We start from the raw sequence: 21786 nt of genomic DNA on the forward strand, positions 1-21786 counted from the left end.
TTGATTTAAATTAAAAAAAAATCCAATTTAAATTTTAAAAAATTGGGACTTTTTTGTTTAATTTTTTTTTAAATCAGGAACCCTGCCAGAAAGTTATTTTGATGGTGAACAGTGCAGAAAATAAATGTTTCTTTATGTATTATTAAGACTATAAGTTGATTTTGGAAGCGAGAAAAACAAAGATTTCTTATTTAAAAAAAAAAAAATAACTAAATTGTTCTAAGTCCAATTCTTTCATTCACTATGGAGAATTAAGGATTTACTTATAGATCACGATTATTACAATTCTAAATGGCTTCATAAAACTTTCTGGGACGTGCCTCAGTTCAGAATGATGAACTAAATGTTATTTTTACTGCACTATTGACACTCGAAGGAAAATAAAAATGGTATTCTTGTTGAATGTTATATATTCCGATGATGTGATTGTAGAATTTTGACGAGAATGATTGATGTTGAAGTATTTTCTCTGTTTTTCTCAGATACAAGTTTAAAAGATGGTTTATTTCACGAGTACAAGAAACATGGGAAAGTGACGATGGTCAAAGTCATCGGACAAGGGACGGACCGCTATGCAGTCGTTTGTTTTAAAAAGTAAGAGTATATTTTATTCTTTCCATTAATGCCTAATAAATCTTTATTTTCTATGTGTCACATTGTATATTTACTTCATTTTAACAGTGTATTATGACTGTAGTAGAGCAAACCTAACCTAGGTGGCATGGTTAAGGCTCAGCTTACTCTAATCGCATAATACAAAGCTGCCAGGTTCGGTTTGCCCAACTATAATTGTTCTCCTATAACCATAGCAAAACTTACTGATGTCTCACAATAGCTGAAATAATGTTTTAATATGCTAAACTGTATGTTTTTTGTTGTTTGATGCTACATAATAGGACCCCTAATCGGACAACATCGGAGCAGTTTGAATCCAAATTTTGGAGGTCACCAGATTAAATTTCACTAGAAAAATTTGAACATAGTGAATGCAAAAACATTTTGAATGATTTTGGAAAAACATATAGATATTATAGAAACATATGTAATGACAAAAATGTCATGAACCTTCATTCAAACAATTACCGTCCATACTCGTTTATGATAAGTAATTCAGTATAGTAACTGAGGTTGTAAGTTCTAGTTATATGCAGGGTAAAATTTATGAAATGTTTTCCTGAGTAATGGTTGAAAATCAGGACATTTTTTCTATTTTAGCTAACAGTGAAGGAGTGGTAGACTGAGTTCTAGATCCTCAAATTCAGGGACCTCTGCTGTATTTTTAATGTGTATTTATTTCTTTTGCGTGGTGCTACTTTAACATTGGGTACGGGACCCCAGTTTCGGAATCCGGAAGATCCTGAGCGCAGAACTTTTTTTCCCTTAAATTTAAAAAAGAATTTTTATTTTTACATGTTTAGTATGTTAAGGTGTTATTGTTTGTTTATTATTTGTTGAAAACGTAGTTTGTGCTGCTTAATTTTTACGTTTCTTCGATGCAATGTATCTTGCTTTTGTTGTAATTGTGCAGCAATCCTTAAGCATCCGCTTTCTGTTTAGGATAATTCTTTTTATTTTCTCATTGTCATGCAACACAAAGCATATTGAGCATAAATACAAAGCTATTTTTCAATATAAGTACCATTTATTCATTGCATCGATCGGCATATATAGTGTACAGTAGCAAAAAACTAATACGACGAAGCCAATCATCTCTGAAATTTTTCTTCCTTTAGCGTACCAAATGGTGCTTTCATAGAGATTGATGGGAGGGTAAATTCAACTTGGACATTAACAAAGTTGAGGTAAACGTACGAAATATCATTCATTACAATATTGTCTGTATTCATACCTGCCAACCCTTCCGGATTTCCCGGAAGTTTTACGGATTTTTATGTTCTTTTCCGTTTTTCCGGTTATGAGCAAAATCTTCCGGATTTTTCACGTTTTGTAGGAAAAATAATTATCTCGCCAATTTTGGCGCTAACGATACTTTTGTGGAACGCGGCACTGCGTTTTAGGCCAAGTAGCCAAGGAAAGGTTGCCGTAAGAGAATGGCACGAGAAGAAGCGGGGCAAGATTATGACGTCACTGAGTGATACAGCGCATGACTTCATCGGGATCCAATCAAAGCAAGCGTCGCGGCGGGCAACTAGGGGCACAATTTCGGCGCCAATTATCTTCTCATTCTTTCAATTCGAGCTGTTTTTGCTTCGTTCTTTTTTTAAGATGAGTAACAAATGTTATTTCCAAACTTTTAAAGAAAGCAATAAAAGTAATATTTACTAAACGAAAGTAAGTTCAATTGATATGAAATTCATAACTAATATATTGTTAAATGTAAAGAGAGTAGGTGTCCTGTTTGATTTTATTTTGGGTTAAAATCATGTGGATAAAAATAAAAAAATCTTCCGAATTTTTTTCTCGGAGGTTGGCAGGTATGTGTATTTGAAGCAAGGATCAAAACCACATAAAATACAAAATATCTCAGGATTCGGGGTCTTATACCATTCATGTCTCTCTCTCTCGACCACCATTAAAGTGCGACTTTGGGTTGCAGGCCGGAGGACGTGGACAAGGCCCTTGAGGTGTCCAAGGACAAGCTGTTCTTCGGCTGCAAGATCGAGGTGACGGCCCACGAAGGCCTGGACGCCGAGGACAACGAGTTCAGGCCGCTGGAGGCGGAGCTGGATGAGTACCACCCCAAGGCCACCAGGACGCTCTTCATCGGGAACCTGGAGAAGGACATCACCACCAATGAGCTCAGGAAACACTTCGACCAGTTCGGGGAAATCATCGTGAGTAGTACACTTTTTTCAGTTACTCAGCTTAATATTTGAAGTTACTCTTCACTTCCAAATACTAGAGTTTATTATTTCTTAAGACACTAGTTTCCAATCTGGGGGCATAGGAGGTACTGTGAGGGGAACACACTACTATTTACCAAAATTTTTGAAAGAATTATTGGATTGATGTCGAAAAATAAGAATTGGCAAAATTTCTCGTTATGGCATTCACGTTTGAGCACGATAATGAAGAGCGATTAATGTTGCCATGGTTTAAGGAAAAAAGAGAAACACCCTCATCACATTAATATTTCACTAATGTTGTATTTTGTACATATAGTTTTCTGTCATTTTTTATGATTTATTTTAAACATCATAAATTTAAACGTCAAAATTTGCTCCTAAATTCTCCTATTGTATTACAAATTGAAACTGAAATTTACTTCTATAACAAAATGTAAAATCTGAACTTTCTTGTGTAATTTGTATGCACCAAAAAAAAAAAAAAAGAAAGAATCAGACAGGTCCAACATGTGTGGAAATGGTGCTCATTGATTTTCCTCCACCTTCTTTATATTTTCTTGTTGGTTCCTCTTTAGAGTTGTAGCTATTTTTATGTAATTTGTCCTTATTGTGAGAAAAGAAAAACCCTGTTTAATCTTAAAAGAAAAAGATGAATGCTAATTTTTTGACTGGTTCTTTTTGGTCCCCAAAGCAAGATTTTTATCAATGTTTTGAGCAGATCCATATGCTACGTAGTGTATATTGTTTTGTTATTAGTCATTGCTCTGTATTTTTATTGTCATGACACTCGCGGTCACATCCGTTCCAGGAAATCGACATCAAGAAGCAGGGCTCCGCCACCTCCTATGCGTTCATCCAGTACTCAGACATCGCCAGCGTGGTGAAGGCGATGCGTAAACTGGACGGCGAGAACCTGGGTGCCAACCGGATCAAGCTGGGCTTCGGCAAGAGCATGCCCACCAACTGCGTGTGGCTGGACGGCATCGTGGACACCATCTCGGACAAGTTCCTCTCTCGCCACTTCAGCCGCTTCGGCGGGGTCACCTACACGGCCATCGACAGGGAGAAGGGGCACGCCCTGGTCTTCTACGAGGCCGTGGAGTTCGCCCAGATCGGAGTGTCCGAGATGAGGGGCAGGATCCTGCAGGGAAAGAAGTTGCAGGTGAGTTTTGCATTTTTCCTGTAATAAAGTTTATATCCGTGATTCCATTTCATTCTGCTCAAGCAGCCAGCTATAGTTGACTTAATTTGACTACACGAAGTCTACTTTTGTGGATCATCCCAATGTTTTAAAAAGAAAAATATGGAAATTTTACAAAAAATCTTCCACTTATAAAAAAATAGCTTTATATTTCCTATTGTTGAGGAAATACAATATGAAACTCAAATTTTGTTATTCTGAAATCCACAACTTTTTCCCATAAGTAAGGAAAAAAAAAGATTGTTTCCTTTTTTCCCCCTCAATTTTTAACTAGTCAAAATATTTGGCTATTACCTATTGAAAACACAGTACTTAAAATTCAGCTTGTTTTTATGTTTCTTTGATGCCACGTGTCATGCGTAAATTACCATTTTGCAGCAATCTTTAAACATCCACTTTCAAGTAACGATAATTCTTTCTTTCTTCTCTTAAGCATGCAGTACAAAGCCCATTGAACAAAAGTACGAAATTATTTTCAGTAAAACATGATTTATTTATTTTATTGATTTGCACATTGCATGACAATAAAGAGCAACACTATACTGCTGCGAATTATCTCCGACTTTTGTTTTAGCATATTGAAGCACTCTTTTGTTCAGATTGATCAAAAAATAAAAGAAATTTGATGTGAACATTAATGAAACCAGAAAAAAATGTGACAATAACCGCAGAGCAGGAGTGTTCTCACAATTTTTTGAGCCGAAGTCCGGAAAAGTCGTGGTCTCTAGCATTCTGGATTTGGTGTCCCATACTGTAATAAAGTCAAAGCTCTTTCCTCTACTGCATAAAATTCAATTAGTCAAATCAGTAGTCATTCAATCAATCTTCAGATTCCCAAAATTCTGCAACAGAATTTCAGCTATTTCTGTTTTTGAGCAATCACATGTATATAATTACTGAAATAACCCTGTTCAGTGAGGTTAAATTGTCAATTTAATTGTTTCTGTTATGATTGATTAATGTTTGGTTTCGGTGTCTCAGGTGGACTTTGCCAGCAGAGAGTGCCAGACGACTTTCTTCGACAAGCTGGAGATGACGGGTCAGATGGTCCCCGGCGACGGCACGCGGCCCTGGGAGCGACGAGAGAGGCGGGGCCCCGAGTTCGAAGTCCTGAGGAGCGATGATCGGTACGGAAGGTGTGTGGCCCAGTTCGTATTGATGTGCCACCTTTCCTTATTCTTTTTTACTTTGATTCGTTATCATTTTTTAATTGTGGATGTTTGTTTGATATATCATTTGAAATCTTTATCATTTTTGTATGTATATATAAATTTTTTCTTTGCTTTTTTTAGAAAAAATTATTTGACTTTATTATTCATTAGTACGTGCATTTTCTTTTAACTTTATGGTTCAAATATTTACCATAGTCCTCATGCATTGAAAATCTCAATTGAACTCTCTTGAGTGTTTCCTGGGGCAAATGGAGGGTCGTGCGGAAGAAAGGTGTATGTTTAGGCACGCTCCGTCAGGGTCGGGATTTTTTCTAAAAAGTCCGGCATGCCGGAAAAAATTGCAAGACGGGCAGGTTGAAAATCCATTGATTTTCCATGATGCCTAAAATCATTGCATTGATATGGTGGAATGTTTACTTAATTCAATTGGATTATATCTCTATGGAAATATTTATTAATAATCAAGTACATTTATCTGAATAACAAAACTGAAGCAAAATAATACTATGTTATTTGTAGGATTATTTTGCTTCATACAATAATAATATTTGTAATATACTTTGTAAATAAACTTACATAGGGAATGTTGTGCTAAAAGGGTTGAAATGGTTAAACAACATAAATAAAGCTCCAGGAAATACTGAATATAGCTTTTTTAACGGCTGCAATTTAATCTCTTCATCAGTGCTGAAGTGCTCGGCAACTTCCGTGTCGAACCGACACAGAAGTTGCTCTCTCACAACTTTTCTGTCACGTGTCAAGCACTTTCTCACTGAGGTAAAAGCTCTATTATAACTTGGAAATGTCGAAACGTTGTTCGAACGTGCCTCTCGTTGACCCACTTGGCAGGCATTTTCCGTCATAGGCACGTCACTCGTTCTGTAAGAAATTATATGCTCTACGTGGTTACATTGCGTAACACTTGACAGGGATCCCAAGATTTATAACTGGGATCTCAATAATTGCATAATGGGGCTTTCCGCGATTGCCTACTGCGCAGATGTATGAGAGTTCCTGAGTTCATATGGCTATAGACAGTCATGAAGTCATGACTGGAAAAACAATGGTTCACAATGTAACCGCGTGGAGCATATAATTTCTTACATGTTCACTTTCTATCTCGGCAAGACTAGAAACATTGTTTGAAGCAATTGACGATATATTCATTATATTGCAATGCTTGAATTTGGAAACCGAAGCCGTCAAATGTTGCGGACAACAAAATTTTTGGTTTGCAATTGCAATAAATAAATTAAACTAGCTAAAAATTGTGCCAAATGACTCACTTTGGACGGAAAAGTGCCGTGTGACTCTGTTCCTGAATGTGACGGGAGTGCTGACCGTTTCCTTTCTTCATTTGCAGGGAGCCGAGGGTCGGTTTCGAGAACCGCGTCTATCCGAGGTACGAGGGCCAGACCAGGCCGGGGAGGGGCAATTTCCGAGGGCAGCGCGCCGGCTTCCCCGGCCGGGGGAGGGGACAGAACTTCCCCAACCGCTACGAGGTGTACCACGACGAGTTTGGTGAGCGGAGGCACAGGTGAGCAGAATTCTTCTTAACTCTCTCGTGCTCTAACATCATTTATGGTGCTCTTTTCATCCACACAGATAAAGCAGTGAGCAGCAAAAGCATGCAGAGTTCAGACCTCGGATTGGCATTCACTGAAAAGTGGTTTTGCTTTGTGATGGACTGCAGCATCTGACATCTCTTACCAAAGAAAAAGAGAATTTCCCCTACCATTTGTACTAATTTCTTCAATAACTTTCTTTTCGAGTACGCTTTACCGAATGGTCGTGGCGTACGTCATGAGGGTGAGCGAGTGAGATTTTCATCAACTGACCTTTGTGATGGTAACAGAGTGCTTAACCACGAAGCCAAACAGGCCTTGAGGCTCAGGGGGAAAGATTGGTTTGTGTGTTTTCTCAGTGTGCCACACGATTTCATGCACAACTCAAGACTTGGTGATTGATCGACATCCTATTATATCAATTTCAGGGATGCAATGATGATCAGAATTCTGTTTAAGCCTACGGTGGTTGTACAGAATGTTTAATAAATTAATTAAATTAGAACAATCCTCAATTGAAGCTCCTTTTCTGAAAACTTAAGATTTTATCATTTTGCTATACAGCTTCATTAACTTATTGCACAAGATTTTAAGATCAGATTGTGTTGATTTTAATTTGTGCCATTTAAGTTTCAATACCTTTTTTTGGGGGACTTTATGGGTTTTGAACTTGCTCATAAATGAAGCAATTTAGTTATCATGGATGAACTACAAACTTTAGGAAATACTTTTCTCAATCAAGGTCAGGAAGTAATGTTAGTCTATTTCTAATACGTAGGAGAATTTCATGGTGTTGGAAACCTTCACGAGGAACGTTCTACAAGTGCTTACTTTTTTTTCTACTATGAGAAAAAAAAGATAAATTTAGAAAACTTCAATGAAAAATAATTTTCTGAACTTCTTTCGGTGAAAAATGTGTTAAAATATTTCTTCTTCCAAAGTTTTTCTTACACTAATGTACAGTTAGCTCTCTGTTTAACGTCGCTCTATGTAACGACTTTCTCTATCTAAAGGCGACTTTTCAGTCCCGGATGCTCCACCGTAGTTTTAATTAGCAGCATTCTATTTAAGGACACATTCTACTGAAGGACAATTTTTTGTGGTCCCTTAAAAGTCATTAAATAGAGAGCCAACTGTATTTAGACTTTTTTTCTTGTGTATGCATTAAAAAAAAAACCTTGAAAAAAGGATTAAATATTTTCCTCTCATTTCCAGGTATAACTCACGAGACGAAAGCACGGGAGAGGTGCCCCTGTTCGACGGGAAAATCGAGCGGGTGAAGTACGGAGAGACGACGGACTGTCCGAACCGCAAGCGGAACAAACTGCGCAACAGCATCAGCGACCAGGAGAGCCATCCGAGCCAGTCCCCGCCGAGATCCCGCCACCAGAGCCGGAGCACGAGCCCTGTCTCGAAGGAAAGGAAATCGCTGAAGGACAGGGTGCAGCACAGGACGAAGAGCCCCGGGAGCCAGAACTCCTCCCTGGTCAGCAGCCCCTGCAGGGAGAGCATCTCGGACGACATAGAACTCAACTCCGACTACAGGGACTCTCGCGTCAAGAGCTCGGACTCTAAGGCAGACGACGCTCTGACGGACGCTTCCTACGCCTCCCCCCGCAGCGGCTCCGAGAAAGACGGACCGGAAAAGTTCCCCTCGAAACTGGAATGCGACTCCTTCAGATCTCGAAACTCCGTCGACTCCGAGACGGCGGACGAGGCCGAGGGGCTCGGACAGTCGGAGAGGAAGAAGCGCCTGCTGGGTTCCGCCAACATCAAGGCCACGAAGGAGCTGAGCGTGCTGATTTCCAAGTCGCTCTCCGACAAGGCCAAGCTGAAAATTCCTGCCAACCTCCTGAAGGGCCGAGTGAACTGCCTGGTCGAGGGTTCCGTCGACGACTTCAGGAACAGCTTGGACGGTGTCGATTCTGAACAGGAATGTGCTAAAGACAAACTGCACCAGGGTGAAAACACGAATACCGAACTGAAGTATCTGCAAAAGAAACAAGTACAACTCCTGCATCTGTTAGAACAGCTGCACGACAATGTGAACTTGAGTGATACCGAAGGCTCCATAGATGGAGATAGACTGGTGCGCAAAAAGAACAGGTCGTCTTCGATCTGTCTGGACGCGCTCGGAGAGGGCGACCTCGCCAAATCCCTGACCAAAGACGAAGCCGCTTCGAAACTCCTGAAAGGGGGGATCAAAGACCCCACCCTTCTCAATAAACTCAAAAAGACTGACGGAGTTGACTGCAACAATTGCATCTCTCTGTCGTTGGACTCTTTTGTTTTCCGCAAGCACCTGGATCCCAGGAAGGGATTCGATGCGGTTTCTGTGAATGCGTTTCAGAAGTGTCGTAGGATATCTATGGACAATGATACCTGTCTTCCTAACACGCAAGGGTCGAGCGAAGCTTTTTTATGTTTGCCCGCCGAGGTGTCTTGGAAAAAGCAGACCAACGACATTCACTTCTCCGAGAATGACGACGTCTCCCTCTCGATGTCTCACTCTAAAGACGACGAGGAAGTCTCGAGCAGCAAAAAATCCCACCTCTCCAACTCGTCGTCCCAATCGGACTCTAAGCCCTTTCTATCTCTGAGGACATTTTCAGAAGGATCCTGTCATGAAATCAAAAGGGAGAGAGACATAAGTCCCCTCTCTCTCCCTCTTCCTAAGTTTGCCGCCTCTCTGAGGTCCCCCAAATCTTCTCCCAGTGTACATACGTCTCCAAAGAGTACCTCAGCCCACAGCCCCCGAGCCGGTTTCTCGCCCTCCTACGCGTCCTCCAAGAACGTGCGGATTCCGGACTTTCTCCACGATATCCCGAACGAGAAAAAGCTGAAAGATCCTCTGCCCGAGGAAAAAGTCAATGGTGCTAACGTTTCGCCCGTGGATTCGGCGTCGCCCACCGAATCTCGGCCGGCAGCAGAGATCTCCGATTCCGTGGCGAATCTGGAGCCCATCCAATCTCCAAAAATCAGTTTCGACAAACACAGAGATTCCATCAGTTCCTCCGAATCAGACTTTTCACCGTCATCATCTCCGAGCCGTCCATCTTTCGACGATAGAATCAAAGCGTTGGATGAAAAGTTCAACGTGTGGTCCGGGTCGACGAGGACCCCGACCTCCGCGACTCTCCAAGATTCGACGAATCCTCCCGCTGCGGTGGATGTCCCTAAAAGTCAAATCAAGAGGTCGAGGTTCAATTTCATCTCCCCCGAAATCCGGACCGAACCCTCGGACATTGTCAAGTCTATCCTCGCTAAATCTACCATATTCGATCAAGACTCGAAGCGTCTCCAGAATATAGACGAGAAGTATGAACCTCTCAATGTCAAAATGGACTTGTCGCCGAAGGCGAAGCCGACTTTCAGAACGAAAGCGGCGGCGAAGGAATTCTCCATGCCCATCGCACCCTCCCTTCAAACATTCAGCCAACCGTTATCTGTTAAATCCAATGCTGTGCTACTGTCTCAAGGGATCATCTCCCCTCCTACCACACCTCAGAGTGGTGCCGGCAGCCTTTTATCCCCTATAACACCGCCACTGCAACAGTTTGTTCAAACTCCTTCGACGGTTTTCACCCCATGTTCACCCCTCGCATCATCATTCAGCATACCCTCGAGTAATGTTAAAGTCGAAACCGTTAAAATAGACACTATTAAGGTAGAAAAAGAGTCCAGTGAACCATCTCTGAAATCTCCTATTCTTTGCAATTCCATAAAACCTAAAGTGGAACCGACTGTACAGGTCAGCACTGCTTTAACGACCGGGAAAAGTTGTTCCTTGACGAGCCCCATCACTATCAGCGCCCCCATATTGCTTCCAAACATCAAAAAAGAACCGTTATCACCGACCAGCACGGTCGATTCTGTTTGTACCTTGGACATTGATGCTAACGTTTCAATAAAGAAAGAAATTGAAACTGTGAACTCTGTAAATATTTCAACTCCAAAGGATTGTTCCACATCTGTCACCAAGGACTTTCCCCAGCTCGATTCAGAAATCGAAAAGAAAGAGTTTTGTGATTCCAGGGATCCGAGACTTTCGTTTCACGAGTCTAGAGTGCAATGGACGGACAGTGACTGCAAAGAGGATGGGAAAACACACACAGACGCCAGTGCCAAATCATTTAATTCAATGCCATGTTCAGATCCGTTGGAAACCTCTTTGCCTGCCCAGAAGAAACGCGTTTCGTCTGTCGACAGTAATGAATCCGATTCCAGTAAATCTTTAAAATCTCTGGATTCGAGCAGGGACAGCCACGAAACTACGTGGACTAGTAAGCAAGATAAAACAAGTGAACCTGAAACAAAAAAGATAAAGTTAAGTAAAAGTGTTAGAGATAGGTCTTTATCGCCTCCATCTCATCAAGGTTCAAAAAAGAGTGACAAAAAGGACAAAATGCCTAAAATTGAGAAAAATAAATCATGTCTTTCAAAGTCAAACTCCTTAACAAACTCTGAAAAATCAAAGACTGATGCTAAGTGCAGTAGTAGTAGTAGTAGCAGTAAAACAGAGTGTAAAGACAAGCCTAAACTAGAACATAAAAGTAAGGAAGAGAAGCGATTTAAGTCTCGAGAGTCCAAAGATTGCAGTTCCAAAAGTGAGCAGAAGAGTAAATCTCGGGAACGAAGAAATTCGGATAAGGAAACTAAAAATTCTCATAGCAACCCCAACAAGCCCAAAAAAGAAAGTTCTTCTTCTTCTAAAAGTGAGAAGTCCTCTGAAAAGAAGCAAACAGAGAAAAAATCTAGATCAAAAAGTTCAAGTTCAAATTTTGATTTTGCAGCATTTATGGATGAAGAGCCTGTGTATTTTTCCATGTATGATAAGGTGAAAGCAAGATCTAATAAATCCCAGACTTTGAAACAGACTAATGATTTAGAAACGGTTAGGAAGAAATTTAGCAAACTCAAACAAAGCAGAGCCAAACGAGAAGAGAAATCAAAATCTATAGATCAGGACAGTGATAAAGATTCCGACAGCTGCAGCCACCATTCCAGTGATTCAGACTCCCAAGCTAAATCAGTTAAAGTCAAACAACAAAGGAAAAGAAAATTGGTTATCCAAAGCTCATCTGATGATGATACTATTTCTCAAAATATGAGCAGTCACATCAACAAAACAGAAAAAGACTTTAGTGATTCTGCGACAGATTCGGAATTCGAATACAATGTGCCCCAAAGGCAGATGAGTAGCGGTAAATCGAGGAAGAAGAAAACTGAAATACTTGATAGCGACAGCTCTGACTCAGATTTACATTCGAGTCACAGCAAACTACAGTCGAGTAGCAGAAAGAAAATGCACGGTCGTTCGAAACAAAGATCAGAAAAAAGCAAGAAGATTCTCAAGTCCGATGAAGACAATTCAGAAATTGATACCGGAACGAAAAATAAGGAAAAGGAGTATAAAACTAAAAAGATGAAGAAGGAAAAGAATTCCGAAAGATCTGAGCATGAAACAGCAGAATGTGACAAGAAAAATGGGGAGGAGCAGAAGAGTATAAAAAAGAAACATCTGAAGGAACTAAAATTGGAAAGTGATGTCTCAATTAGTCAGAAAAAAGTGAAAACAGAGCATACGTCTAAAGAAAGGAATGTTTCTTCGAAAGAGAAAAAGCGTGAAAGCAGTGTAGAAAAAATGCAAATAGATGATTCTGAAAAACACAAGCCATATAGCAAGAAAAGAAAAAAGTCAAAGAAAATGTCCAGAAATAAAGAGAAGCGAAATTCAGGTGAAAAAATGTCGCACGACTCATTGCGGAAGCAACATGATGAAAGCGACACGAAATCTTCTCTACCTATCCTTTTGTCACCTAAACCATCTAGTCCTTTAGCAGATAAGCCACTTTCGCCCCCTTGTTTGCAAGCTGGCATTTTATCGGACAATGATTTCAAGTCGGATTTTTCAGACTTTGATTTTGAACCACAGCCAGCTGAAGAAATGGATTTAAGTTCAGATTTATGGAAGCAGTTAGAGACGAAATATGAACCAAATTCCGAAAAATCCCCCAAAAATAAATGCAAGGAGTCCAACGTGTTGAAAGCACATTCTGTTGTTTCACAGTCTCCCGAGCAAGATTCGAGCTTACCTTCATTTTTTGATAAATTGTCAGACATCACTGATTCCGAAACTGGCAAAGAACTTGCTGATTGCCCTAGTGATGTTCCTGGTGATAGCCAGAAACATCTTTCTTACTCTCCTAAAAAAGAAAAAGGAACATATCAAAGCACACCCTCTCATAAAAGCAGGCATGAGAAACATGATGATCAAAGTTTGAGGCAGGATTCAAACAAATATAGTGACGGGTACAGTTGTTCTTCAAAAGAAGAAAGGAGGAAAAAGAAATCCAAGAAACAAAGTAAAGATCGTAAAAAGAAAGTCAGAGAAGAATTTAATACTTCGAAAGAAGTTGCCGATTCAGTTTCGGTGCCATCTCCCAAGACATCTCTGCTTGAAGCTTTACCTGGTGACGAGGACAGCAGATTGTCTGACATTCGATTAGATGAAGAAATTGCTGAAGAAGCCAGGAGACTCGAAGAAGAACTTTTGGCAGCATCTGAAGAAACAAGCACTTTTGGGGATGACGGACCAGCTAAGAAGGAAGAAAAACTTCTGGAAAGGAGGTTTGAAGAAGAAGCTGCCAAAGAAACCAGGAGATTAGAAGCTGAGCTGTTTTCAACTGGCAGAGATTCTTGGCACATGAAAGAGAAAGTTTATGATTCAGAAGTGAATCCTGGTGATTTGTGCGAGGATAAGCACATGAGCAGTACGGGGAAAGAAGACAACATCTTTGCTGGTTTGGATATGCATTCTTCTGTTAACGAATCATCTCAGAATGACGGGGATGTTTTTTTATCAGGTCACTCTGAAACCGATCCTTACAAAATTGATGATAAAGATGTTTCTAATGAAATTGAGGACCAGAGAAAAATTGAAGATGACCTTGCTGTATCCGCTTTATTACAAGAAATGCATTGTGGTGAAATACCAGCTCCAGAATTAACGAAGGAAACTGACTATCTTGATATGGAAGGACACCCTGAAGACACAATGAATTACTTGCTGCCAGATGATGGAGAAAATTCTTTGCACATTGCCGATAGTCCATCAGAAGACCAAGGAAGCGAAGGACATGAAGCAAAGCTTGAATCTTCAGTCATCATGCTGTCTCCTTCGCCTAATTCAGAACCACCTGCTTTAGAAATCTCAAACCTAGAAGATTCCGTATTGATGAAAATCGAGAATGTCAATCAGCCATGTTCTTCTGAAGCATTGCATTTGGAGTTGATGTCTGAAAGTGCAATAGTTAGGGACAATAGAACAACTTGCTATAATTTTGAAGAACCTGCGCATAGTGAAAGTAAACCACCTGTAATAAACATTCCAACTGCATCAAATACTTTAGAACAGACAGTGGAGCTGGTCTCTCCTAAAGTCGATACAAATAAAATTCCTCAGAAGCGGCCGCTCAATAAATTTAGAATGCCCTCAAAAGTTGACCTCAATAATCAAAGCAATGAAGAAACGGACAATGAATCTAATCCGGATTTGGCCGAGAATCAACTGACTCATTTTGAGGATATAACGATGGATACAGCTGATAGCAAAGATGATGATAATCCTCCTATCCTTTTACCAGTTGAATCTCCTCGAAATCTTCTTTCAGTTACTGAGGCTAAAGAGAAAATGGAACCTCTTTCCAAGGTTGATGTCGATAACAACCCAAGTCTTGATAGCATTATTTGCAAAGCAAGTGCTTCTAGTGAAGGAGTTCTTGAACTGGATAAACAGATTGGCGAAATTATCAATAGCATTACAGAGTTCAAGAAACAGAATTTAGAGAATGGTGCATACAGGATTCAAGACTCTCATGAAAGAACTGCCCTGTCTTTAAGTATATCAGAATTGACTGATACGGCTAGTAATGACTCCCTTGGAATGTCTGCTTCTGGAATCTTCAAAACTTCTAAGCTTGAAGAGCATGAAACTACTAGTTCAATTTTTAATGCCGCTACTGTCATAAAACCTGTTGAGAAATTGTTTCCACCAGTCGAGTATAACGTTAACACCTTTTCTGACGAAAACATCAGTGATAAATTTAAGTCATGTAAAGAAAAGAGTATTTCCGAAACGCCACTTCTAAATTATACAGATGTTTTGAGTTCTTGTGAAACAAGCGTTATTCAGTCACCTCGCAAAACAGAAGACTCAAATCAAGTTGACCTCCCAGATAAAAGGGAAGTACATAACAATGAACCTCATACAGCTCAGACTGACACTACCAGTTTCCAAAATCAAGAATCATCAGACAATTTTCTACTGGAATTGTTTGCTCCAAAAAGCGATTCCAGTGAAAAAATTCAGAATGTTTCTGTATCTGATGCGCCCAAAAACAATTCTAGTTTTGAATGCAGTGTTGCAGAACTGAAAAAGAAAATTGAAAGTGAAATTACACCTCCAGAAATTAATCTACATCCAGAAATAACTCCATTATTCGAGATCCCAGAGGTTAATGAGCAAAATGAAGCAACTGAATTCAATCAAGAACTGTTTGAGCCCACTTCAGATACGTCTAAGGACTCTAAAATTCCCCCTCTGTTGAACTTCAGCTCTCAGCAACTGTTTAATGATGACACGTCACAGAAAAAGGTCCCCAGTGATATGACTGTTTTCAGTCCCGAAAAGTTATTCCCCACTGTTTCGGTAACTCCAGATTACAAGCCGAGTGTGGCCGAAAACTCTCAAAACAACAATCTATCATTTTGCTCTTCTTATTTCAATGATTCTGAAAAAGTACCAGACGAAAATCTGTCTATTTTTAGAGAAAAGAATTGTGAAGATCTCAAGGAAAGTAGCTTAAATATAGAAGACAATTTGTGCAATAAATCTCGACCAGGAGATGCTGAATCCGTCTGCAGTGACACGACTGATATTACAATTCCAGATACAAAAGTAGAAGTTGAAGTTAACCAAGCAGCGTCCAGTGAGGAACCTAACATCGAGGACACAAGTACCGCAGAAGAACCACAGCTACCTGTAGAAAATAAAGTAGAACGTCCCAAAAGAGGGCGACGACCCAACACCAGGAAATTCTCTGAATCGGCTGTTCAAAAACAAGATGCACATAATGAGTCTACAGCTACTGCAACACCTCATGGGAGGAATGCCAGAAGCCATGCTCGTGCTGCTGCGGAAAAAACAACAAGGCGTTCGCTGCGAAGCAATGCTTCCGAGGCAGCTGTTGTGCGAGATCCACTCGAAAACAAAAACGAAGAAGTCAGTCACTCCGAGAATGAAGATCACAAAAAAGATCCAGCAAGTAGTAGTGACATGGCATTGGTATCGGAAACGGATTCCGGTCACGGGATAGGAGAAAGTAAGGGTGCAGAGAAATCTCTCTCTGGCAAAAACGAAGAACCAAAGAGAAGGAGAGGCAGGAGGAAGAAAGTCCCTAGTCCACAACCACCTTTGGACAAACTTGAACACAAGTCTGAAGAAGTAGTCATTTCTAAGGATTACCATCGTCCCAAAGAATCCCGTTTCTGGGCATCGTCAGCTGTAGAAAAAGAGCAAAAAAATAAAAAGGATGATGCGCTTGATATTTTTGAATTTAGAGAAGAAGATGAAGAAGATCTGAAATTCGAAATCGTTAAAGAAAGGCTTCATGATAACACCAGAGGAAGCGTATCGGCAATCGATCAAAAGCATGATAAACATGATTTGAAAGGCTATCATCATGAAAATAGTAGCAAAGTAGCCGCTTTGCCACTCGATTTGAAGCATGAGAAGCATGATAAGCGTGAGACAAAAGAGCGTACTCATGAAACAGCTAAGATTAGCTCGTTTTCAGTCGATGTAAAACATGAAAAACATGAGATGAAAGAACGTTTTAATGAAAATATCAAGGTAAATCCTTCTATTGATGCGAAACATGAAAAAAGTGATGCTAAAGAATGGCTGCACGAAAGCAGTCGAAGCTCTATGGAAGCACGGAGTTCGAAAGAAGCAGTTGCCGAACAAAAGCACGAGAAACATAACAAACATGAATCCAAAAGTTCTATTTTATCTGAGAAAGAACGAAAAATTGATGAACCGAAAGCAAAATCCCACGCAAAAGATGAAGATAAAGATAACACACCTAAAGAAAGTCATGCTGAAGCTAATCCAAAAGGAAAGCTTTTGATTACGCTGAGGTTGCATCCAAAAAATGGACACGATGGCAATTCTGAATGTACATTTGAAGTTGTCAAAAGATCAGACCCTTATAATATCGATGATGCCAAACCGGAAACCAAAGCCGAGAAAGCGACGTCTTCCAAGCAGGAAGTATCTGCTCCAGAAGCTACTCACAGTGGACCTAGAAAGTCTCCCAGACTTGCAAATCAAGCACTGCGGTCTACTCATGCCGAAGAGTCATCCAAAGGCAATTCCAAAAACTCACGTAATAAAACGGGTCCCAGAAGAGGGATACAGAGACCCCGATCCAGCCGACACAGTGAAGAAATGATAGCAACGACTTCTGAAAATTCTGAAGATAACTCTGATTGTAAAAACAAAAATGAGCCCATGTTTGTAATTTTGGATAATGATGTCAATGACATCAAGGATGTTGCTGAAAATAAGAAGAATATATCCTATTCATCACAAGAAACTACAGCAAATGCTGAAGTTCCCACTCCTAAGTCAAGTAAAGTTCCGGACAGAGTCGCGTCTTTAAGATCGTATCGCAAGCCACAATCTAACACCAACAAGCCTGAGACTTCCAAAGATTCTCTTCTTGCTACACCTTCAGATCACGAGCAAGCCGAGAAAGAGAGCAGTCATGATGAAAAATCAGATCCCATCCCACCCAAAGAATGTAGACAACTGAAAAATGAGCAGAAAGTGTCCCAGGATACTTCCTTCCCCAAAGTTGAACTTTCCCGATTGCCCAAAGCTGAACTGCAAAAAGTGGTTTTTCCCATCGGACGAACTCCTTCGAATGAAGAAGATAATGAATCGGGATCTAGCCCCATTGCTCGTATTGAGAGTTATAAAGACTTACCCTCTGCTGTCCCCAAAAATGATCCCTTTGCAGAAACTTCTAGTGTTAGCCTTAAAATAGATGATGCAGTTATTAATAATCCTGAATCCAGTTCAACAGAAGTTGCGACACCAATCAGCCTGATTCCTAAAACTACCATCGAACCTGTAGCTGTGTCGTCCGTCATTCAGGAGAGTTCCAAAATCCAAAGCTCTTTTGCAAAAGAAAATCCTGTTGTAGAAGGATCCAATCCTGTTCAAAAATTACAGTCGAAGTTATTACCTACCCCCACGAGAGAGAACACATGCATAACTAAAGAAAACCGCAAGCTCGTTGAACCCGTGAAGCCTCAAGTGAAAAAGGATGCTAGTGCGGCAGTTGGGGTAGTGACTATGGCGAGTTCTGTTACTGTGCCACCAGCACTTCCTATTTGCAGTGAACCTTCCATGATTATCAACCCACATGGGCATGCTCCTGCCCTTGCTGTTCATACTACGAGCGCTGATAGCATGCCACAGAAGATAGTGACTTGTCAAAGCTCTCATGTCCCCAGTCTTGTTCACAGTTACCAGGCTCCAGCCAAGGTCATTGGAAGTGTCGTGACTCCCTCATCTTCTGTGCAGGTTGCATCTTTGCCTTCAAATGCACAAACCAAATGCTCAAATCCATCTAATGCTACTCCACCAACTATATCAGAGGCAAGTATTTTTTTCAGTTGCTCGCTTTTACTTCCCTTTTGTCTTTTAGAAGATACATTTCTTTATAACATGCAAAATCACCATTGAACTTGAAACTATTTGCTAGTTTGTATTATACGTAAAAATCAATCCGCTGTGCCGAAATAACAATGTCGTAACTGCATAAATTTTTCAAATGCAAATAAGTCTCTTTTCTTCCGGAAAGGCGATTCATATTTGGTGAAATCAATATGACATACGTTGTTCTACATCACTGCATGTCGTACAGAACATGTACCAGTTTCCTTTTTTGAAGGACATCTATTAAGTTGGGTTTAAACATAGAGTGCAAGATTAAGATTCGAACTGTGCAAATGAGCATGTGTAAGCATTTTTTGACGGTATCCAAAATTAAGTTGTTTTTTCCTCCTAGTGTGTGCTGTGCTAAGCAGGATTGCGTTAGCAAGTTTTTGACATTGGTTTTGCCAGGTTTTATATAACCACAGTTTTTAGTCATGTCAAAAAACCCTTTTTGCTTTGGTTTTAGATGTACTTGTCAAAAATCTCAATTTTTCTGTCCAAAACCTGTCTAAAATTATAATATTTGCAACAAAATTACCTTAACAAGTGATCCTTAGTTTCATAAATTTTGATTTCAAACATTAAAGGAAGTTTTTTGACTGTTTTAGATTTAAAAAAAATATTCTATGAAAAATCCTAAACATATTGATGTATTGTCTATTTATATCTTTCAGTAATTTTGAATTAATTTTCAAACAAAGGCAACATGTCCTATGCCATCTAGAAAGATCATGCTCTTTTCTGTGCTGCAATATAAGCTTAAAGAAAAAATGCTTAAAAGTTTTTTTTTTCTTGGTGAAACATATAAACCAATAAATGATCTTATTTTATAAGAAAATAATTTGAACCCTCTTCCATCTTTTTTCTTTCTTGTATACAAGAAAGAAAAGTTGTTTTTTCTTAAAACAACGGGATTAGGGTAACAGCACTAGTCACAGACATGCTTAAGACTTCGCTCTCAGGTTAACTCAATTTTCTGAGCCTTTCAATGTATTTAGAATTTTTAAACTATTTTTCTCTCATGCAGCTATATCTCACCTCTAACGTTTGGCTGCTTCAGGATCCTCTGAATGAGTTAACTCTATTTTTATTTGCTCAATTTGGAAAAGAAGTTCCGACCCCCCAGTAACAGACACTGAAAAATCTGATGATACCCAGTAACAGAAAGGATGAGTAATGGAAAAAATTCCCTTTTTCTCTTCAAAATGTGAAGAAAAAAACGTTATTTTTAGACCTAAAGCCCTATTTGATTCAAATGAACATAAAACACCAGCTGACCTCGTGGTGTCTGTTCATAACCTTCCACCACTGCCTTGTAAATACCAATTGGCTCATAAAATTCGCTGTGATAAACACTAGATGGTTGCACCGTCTTCAAGGGCCGCAGCAACATCTTTTTTACCCGTTTAAAGTTCTTATTATTTAAATCCAAACTTCTGACTGTCTGTTACTGGACCCTTGTCTGTTAATATGGTGCTTTACCATATACAGTAGAACCTCTCAGTAAGGGACACTAAGGGGACTGGACTTTTTGTCCCTTAAATAGAGGTGTCCCTTGTTCGGAGGTACATGAATTGATGCACACTGTGCACTTAGTTTAATACCATAACCAAAAACTATTAATATTGTTAAAACTAAAAACGATTGAACACTGAAAATATTTTATGCATGCTAAATAAAATTCAGAATTAATTCAAAGTGAAATAAATATTTTAAAAATTGAAATTTAATAAGAAATTTAGTAGAATTATAAGTATTAATCCACAAAGTTTAGTTAGTAATTTATAGAAATAATTTCGAAGTATAATTTGTTTGATGGACTTGCTTCATGTCACATAATTTACAATTCAATGTAAATAACAGTGTGAATACATTTCAATTTTCTATCAAAAGTTTGTCATAGGCCGTGCACTATCCATCGGAGCTGAACCCAAATGAATAAATTACTCAGAAAGAAAAGCATGCATGTAAATCTCGTCAAGAATTTTAAAACACATATTTGCTACTTAGCATGTTAATGTCAAGGCAAACTTTTACCAGGGCTGTGGAGTCGGAGTCGAAGAGTCGGAGTCGGACTGATTTTGGGATAAAGGAGTCGGAGTCATTAGAAAACATGCCGACTCCGACTCCGGGCTTCTTTTTTTCTTTCCTTTTCACTGACTCTCCTTGCATTTTTTAAAAACTGATTACCAATTGGTTCGATTACATGTATAAAAAGATACTAATGAGAAAATAACTGCCATTATGGCAATTAGCTAGCTTGAATGCTTACCGAACTTTCTGTAGCCGTCCCCTAGTTTGCTTGCTTTTTAACTTAACTAATAGCAACTGTCAGCAAACGGTTTTGTTGCCTAACATTTTCAAGTAATCACTTTCAAATAAAAATGAAATATAGTGTTTTGTTCGATCTCACTTAGAAAATAGTAAAAGAAACGTAACAAATTAGTAAGTCGACACCCGTAGCTAAGGTTGAAACGTTTAAGTGTGATCGGCAAATTCAAAGAAGTTCTGGCGCGAAAGCACGAATCCAAAAGATTCGATGAAATAATCTAATGTTTTTTTCTTTATTAAGACTATTTCTGTAAGCTTGGTTCTCACTAAAAAGTATGGAACAAAATAAGTAAATGATTTCTTGATTACAACACTCAAGAATTGCAGTTAATCTTAAAATCTTCATATTTAGGTTAATTCTAAAGCAGCCAATAAAATTTAAATTAAAAATTTAGCGAAGAAGAAATATAGGTATAGTAAAAGTTATTCGTACAAATTTGTATACCGCCGCGTTTTATGTAAAATTAGCTCCTGACGTATATGTGCCCTATTTTCGTTGAAATTTTTTTGATGAAATATAATTTAAAATATATTCGTGAAAATTTTCAGAATTAAAGTATTTATATTTTTTTTATAAACTCTGAAATTAACTTTGGATGTCATCTACCAGATGGGTGTCACCCGGGGCAAACCACCCCCTCTCAAGAACTTGGATTTAGAAAAAAAGGTTTTTTTTCTCTCAAGTTACAGCTTTCAAAAATTGAAAGCACACGATTTGATCAATATCTATTTTTTAAACATTAAAGGGGGGAAAATTACAGATAATCCTTTTTAAAATTTTTAAAAGGGATTTTTAAGTCATCTCACTTTTTAACTCGTAACTATTGGAAAGTTTGATTTTTAAATTGAATTTCCAACGTTGTATGGTGTCTTGGGTTTACAATAAAACACAAAATGCGAAATTTTCATAAAAAGGAATTAA

General features: G+C 39.1%; 1 protein-coding gene across 1 annotated transcript in view; it reads left to right on the forward strand.

The window, feature by feature from the left end:
• Positions 1-482: 482 nt before the first annotated feature.
• LOC129225880 (protein split ends-like) overlaps positions 483-21786 on the forward strand; it is a gene marked incomplete at its 5' end in the record, with an annotated part of 40604 nt that continues 19300 nt past the window's right edge. Inside the window, 6 exon segments of the mRNA XM_054860409.1 lie at positions 483-594; positions 2558-2795; positions 3616-3969; positions 4990-5135; positions 6544-6717; positions 7961-18473. Coding sequence (XP_054716384.1) covers positions 483-594; positions 2558-2795; positions 3616-3969; positions 4990-5135; positions 6544-6717; positions 7961-18473 — 11537 coding nt within the window.

The sequence above is a fragment of the Uloborus diversus genome, chromosome 7, assembly GCF_026930045.1.
Source record: "Uloborus diversus isolate 005 chromosome 7, Udiv.v.3.1, whole genome shotgun sequence".
NCBI classification, from domain to species: domain Eukaryota; kingdom Metazoa; phylum Arthropoda; class Arachnida; order Araneae; family Uloboridae; genus Uloborus; species Uloborus diversus.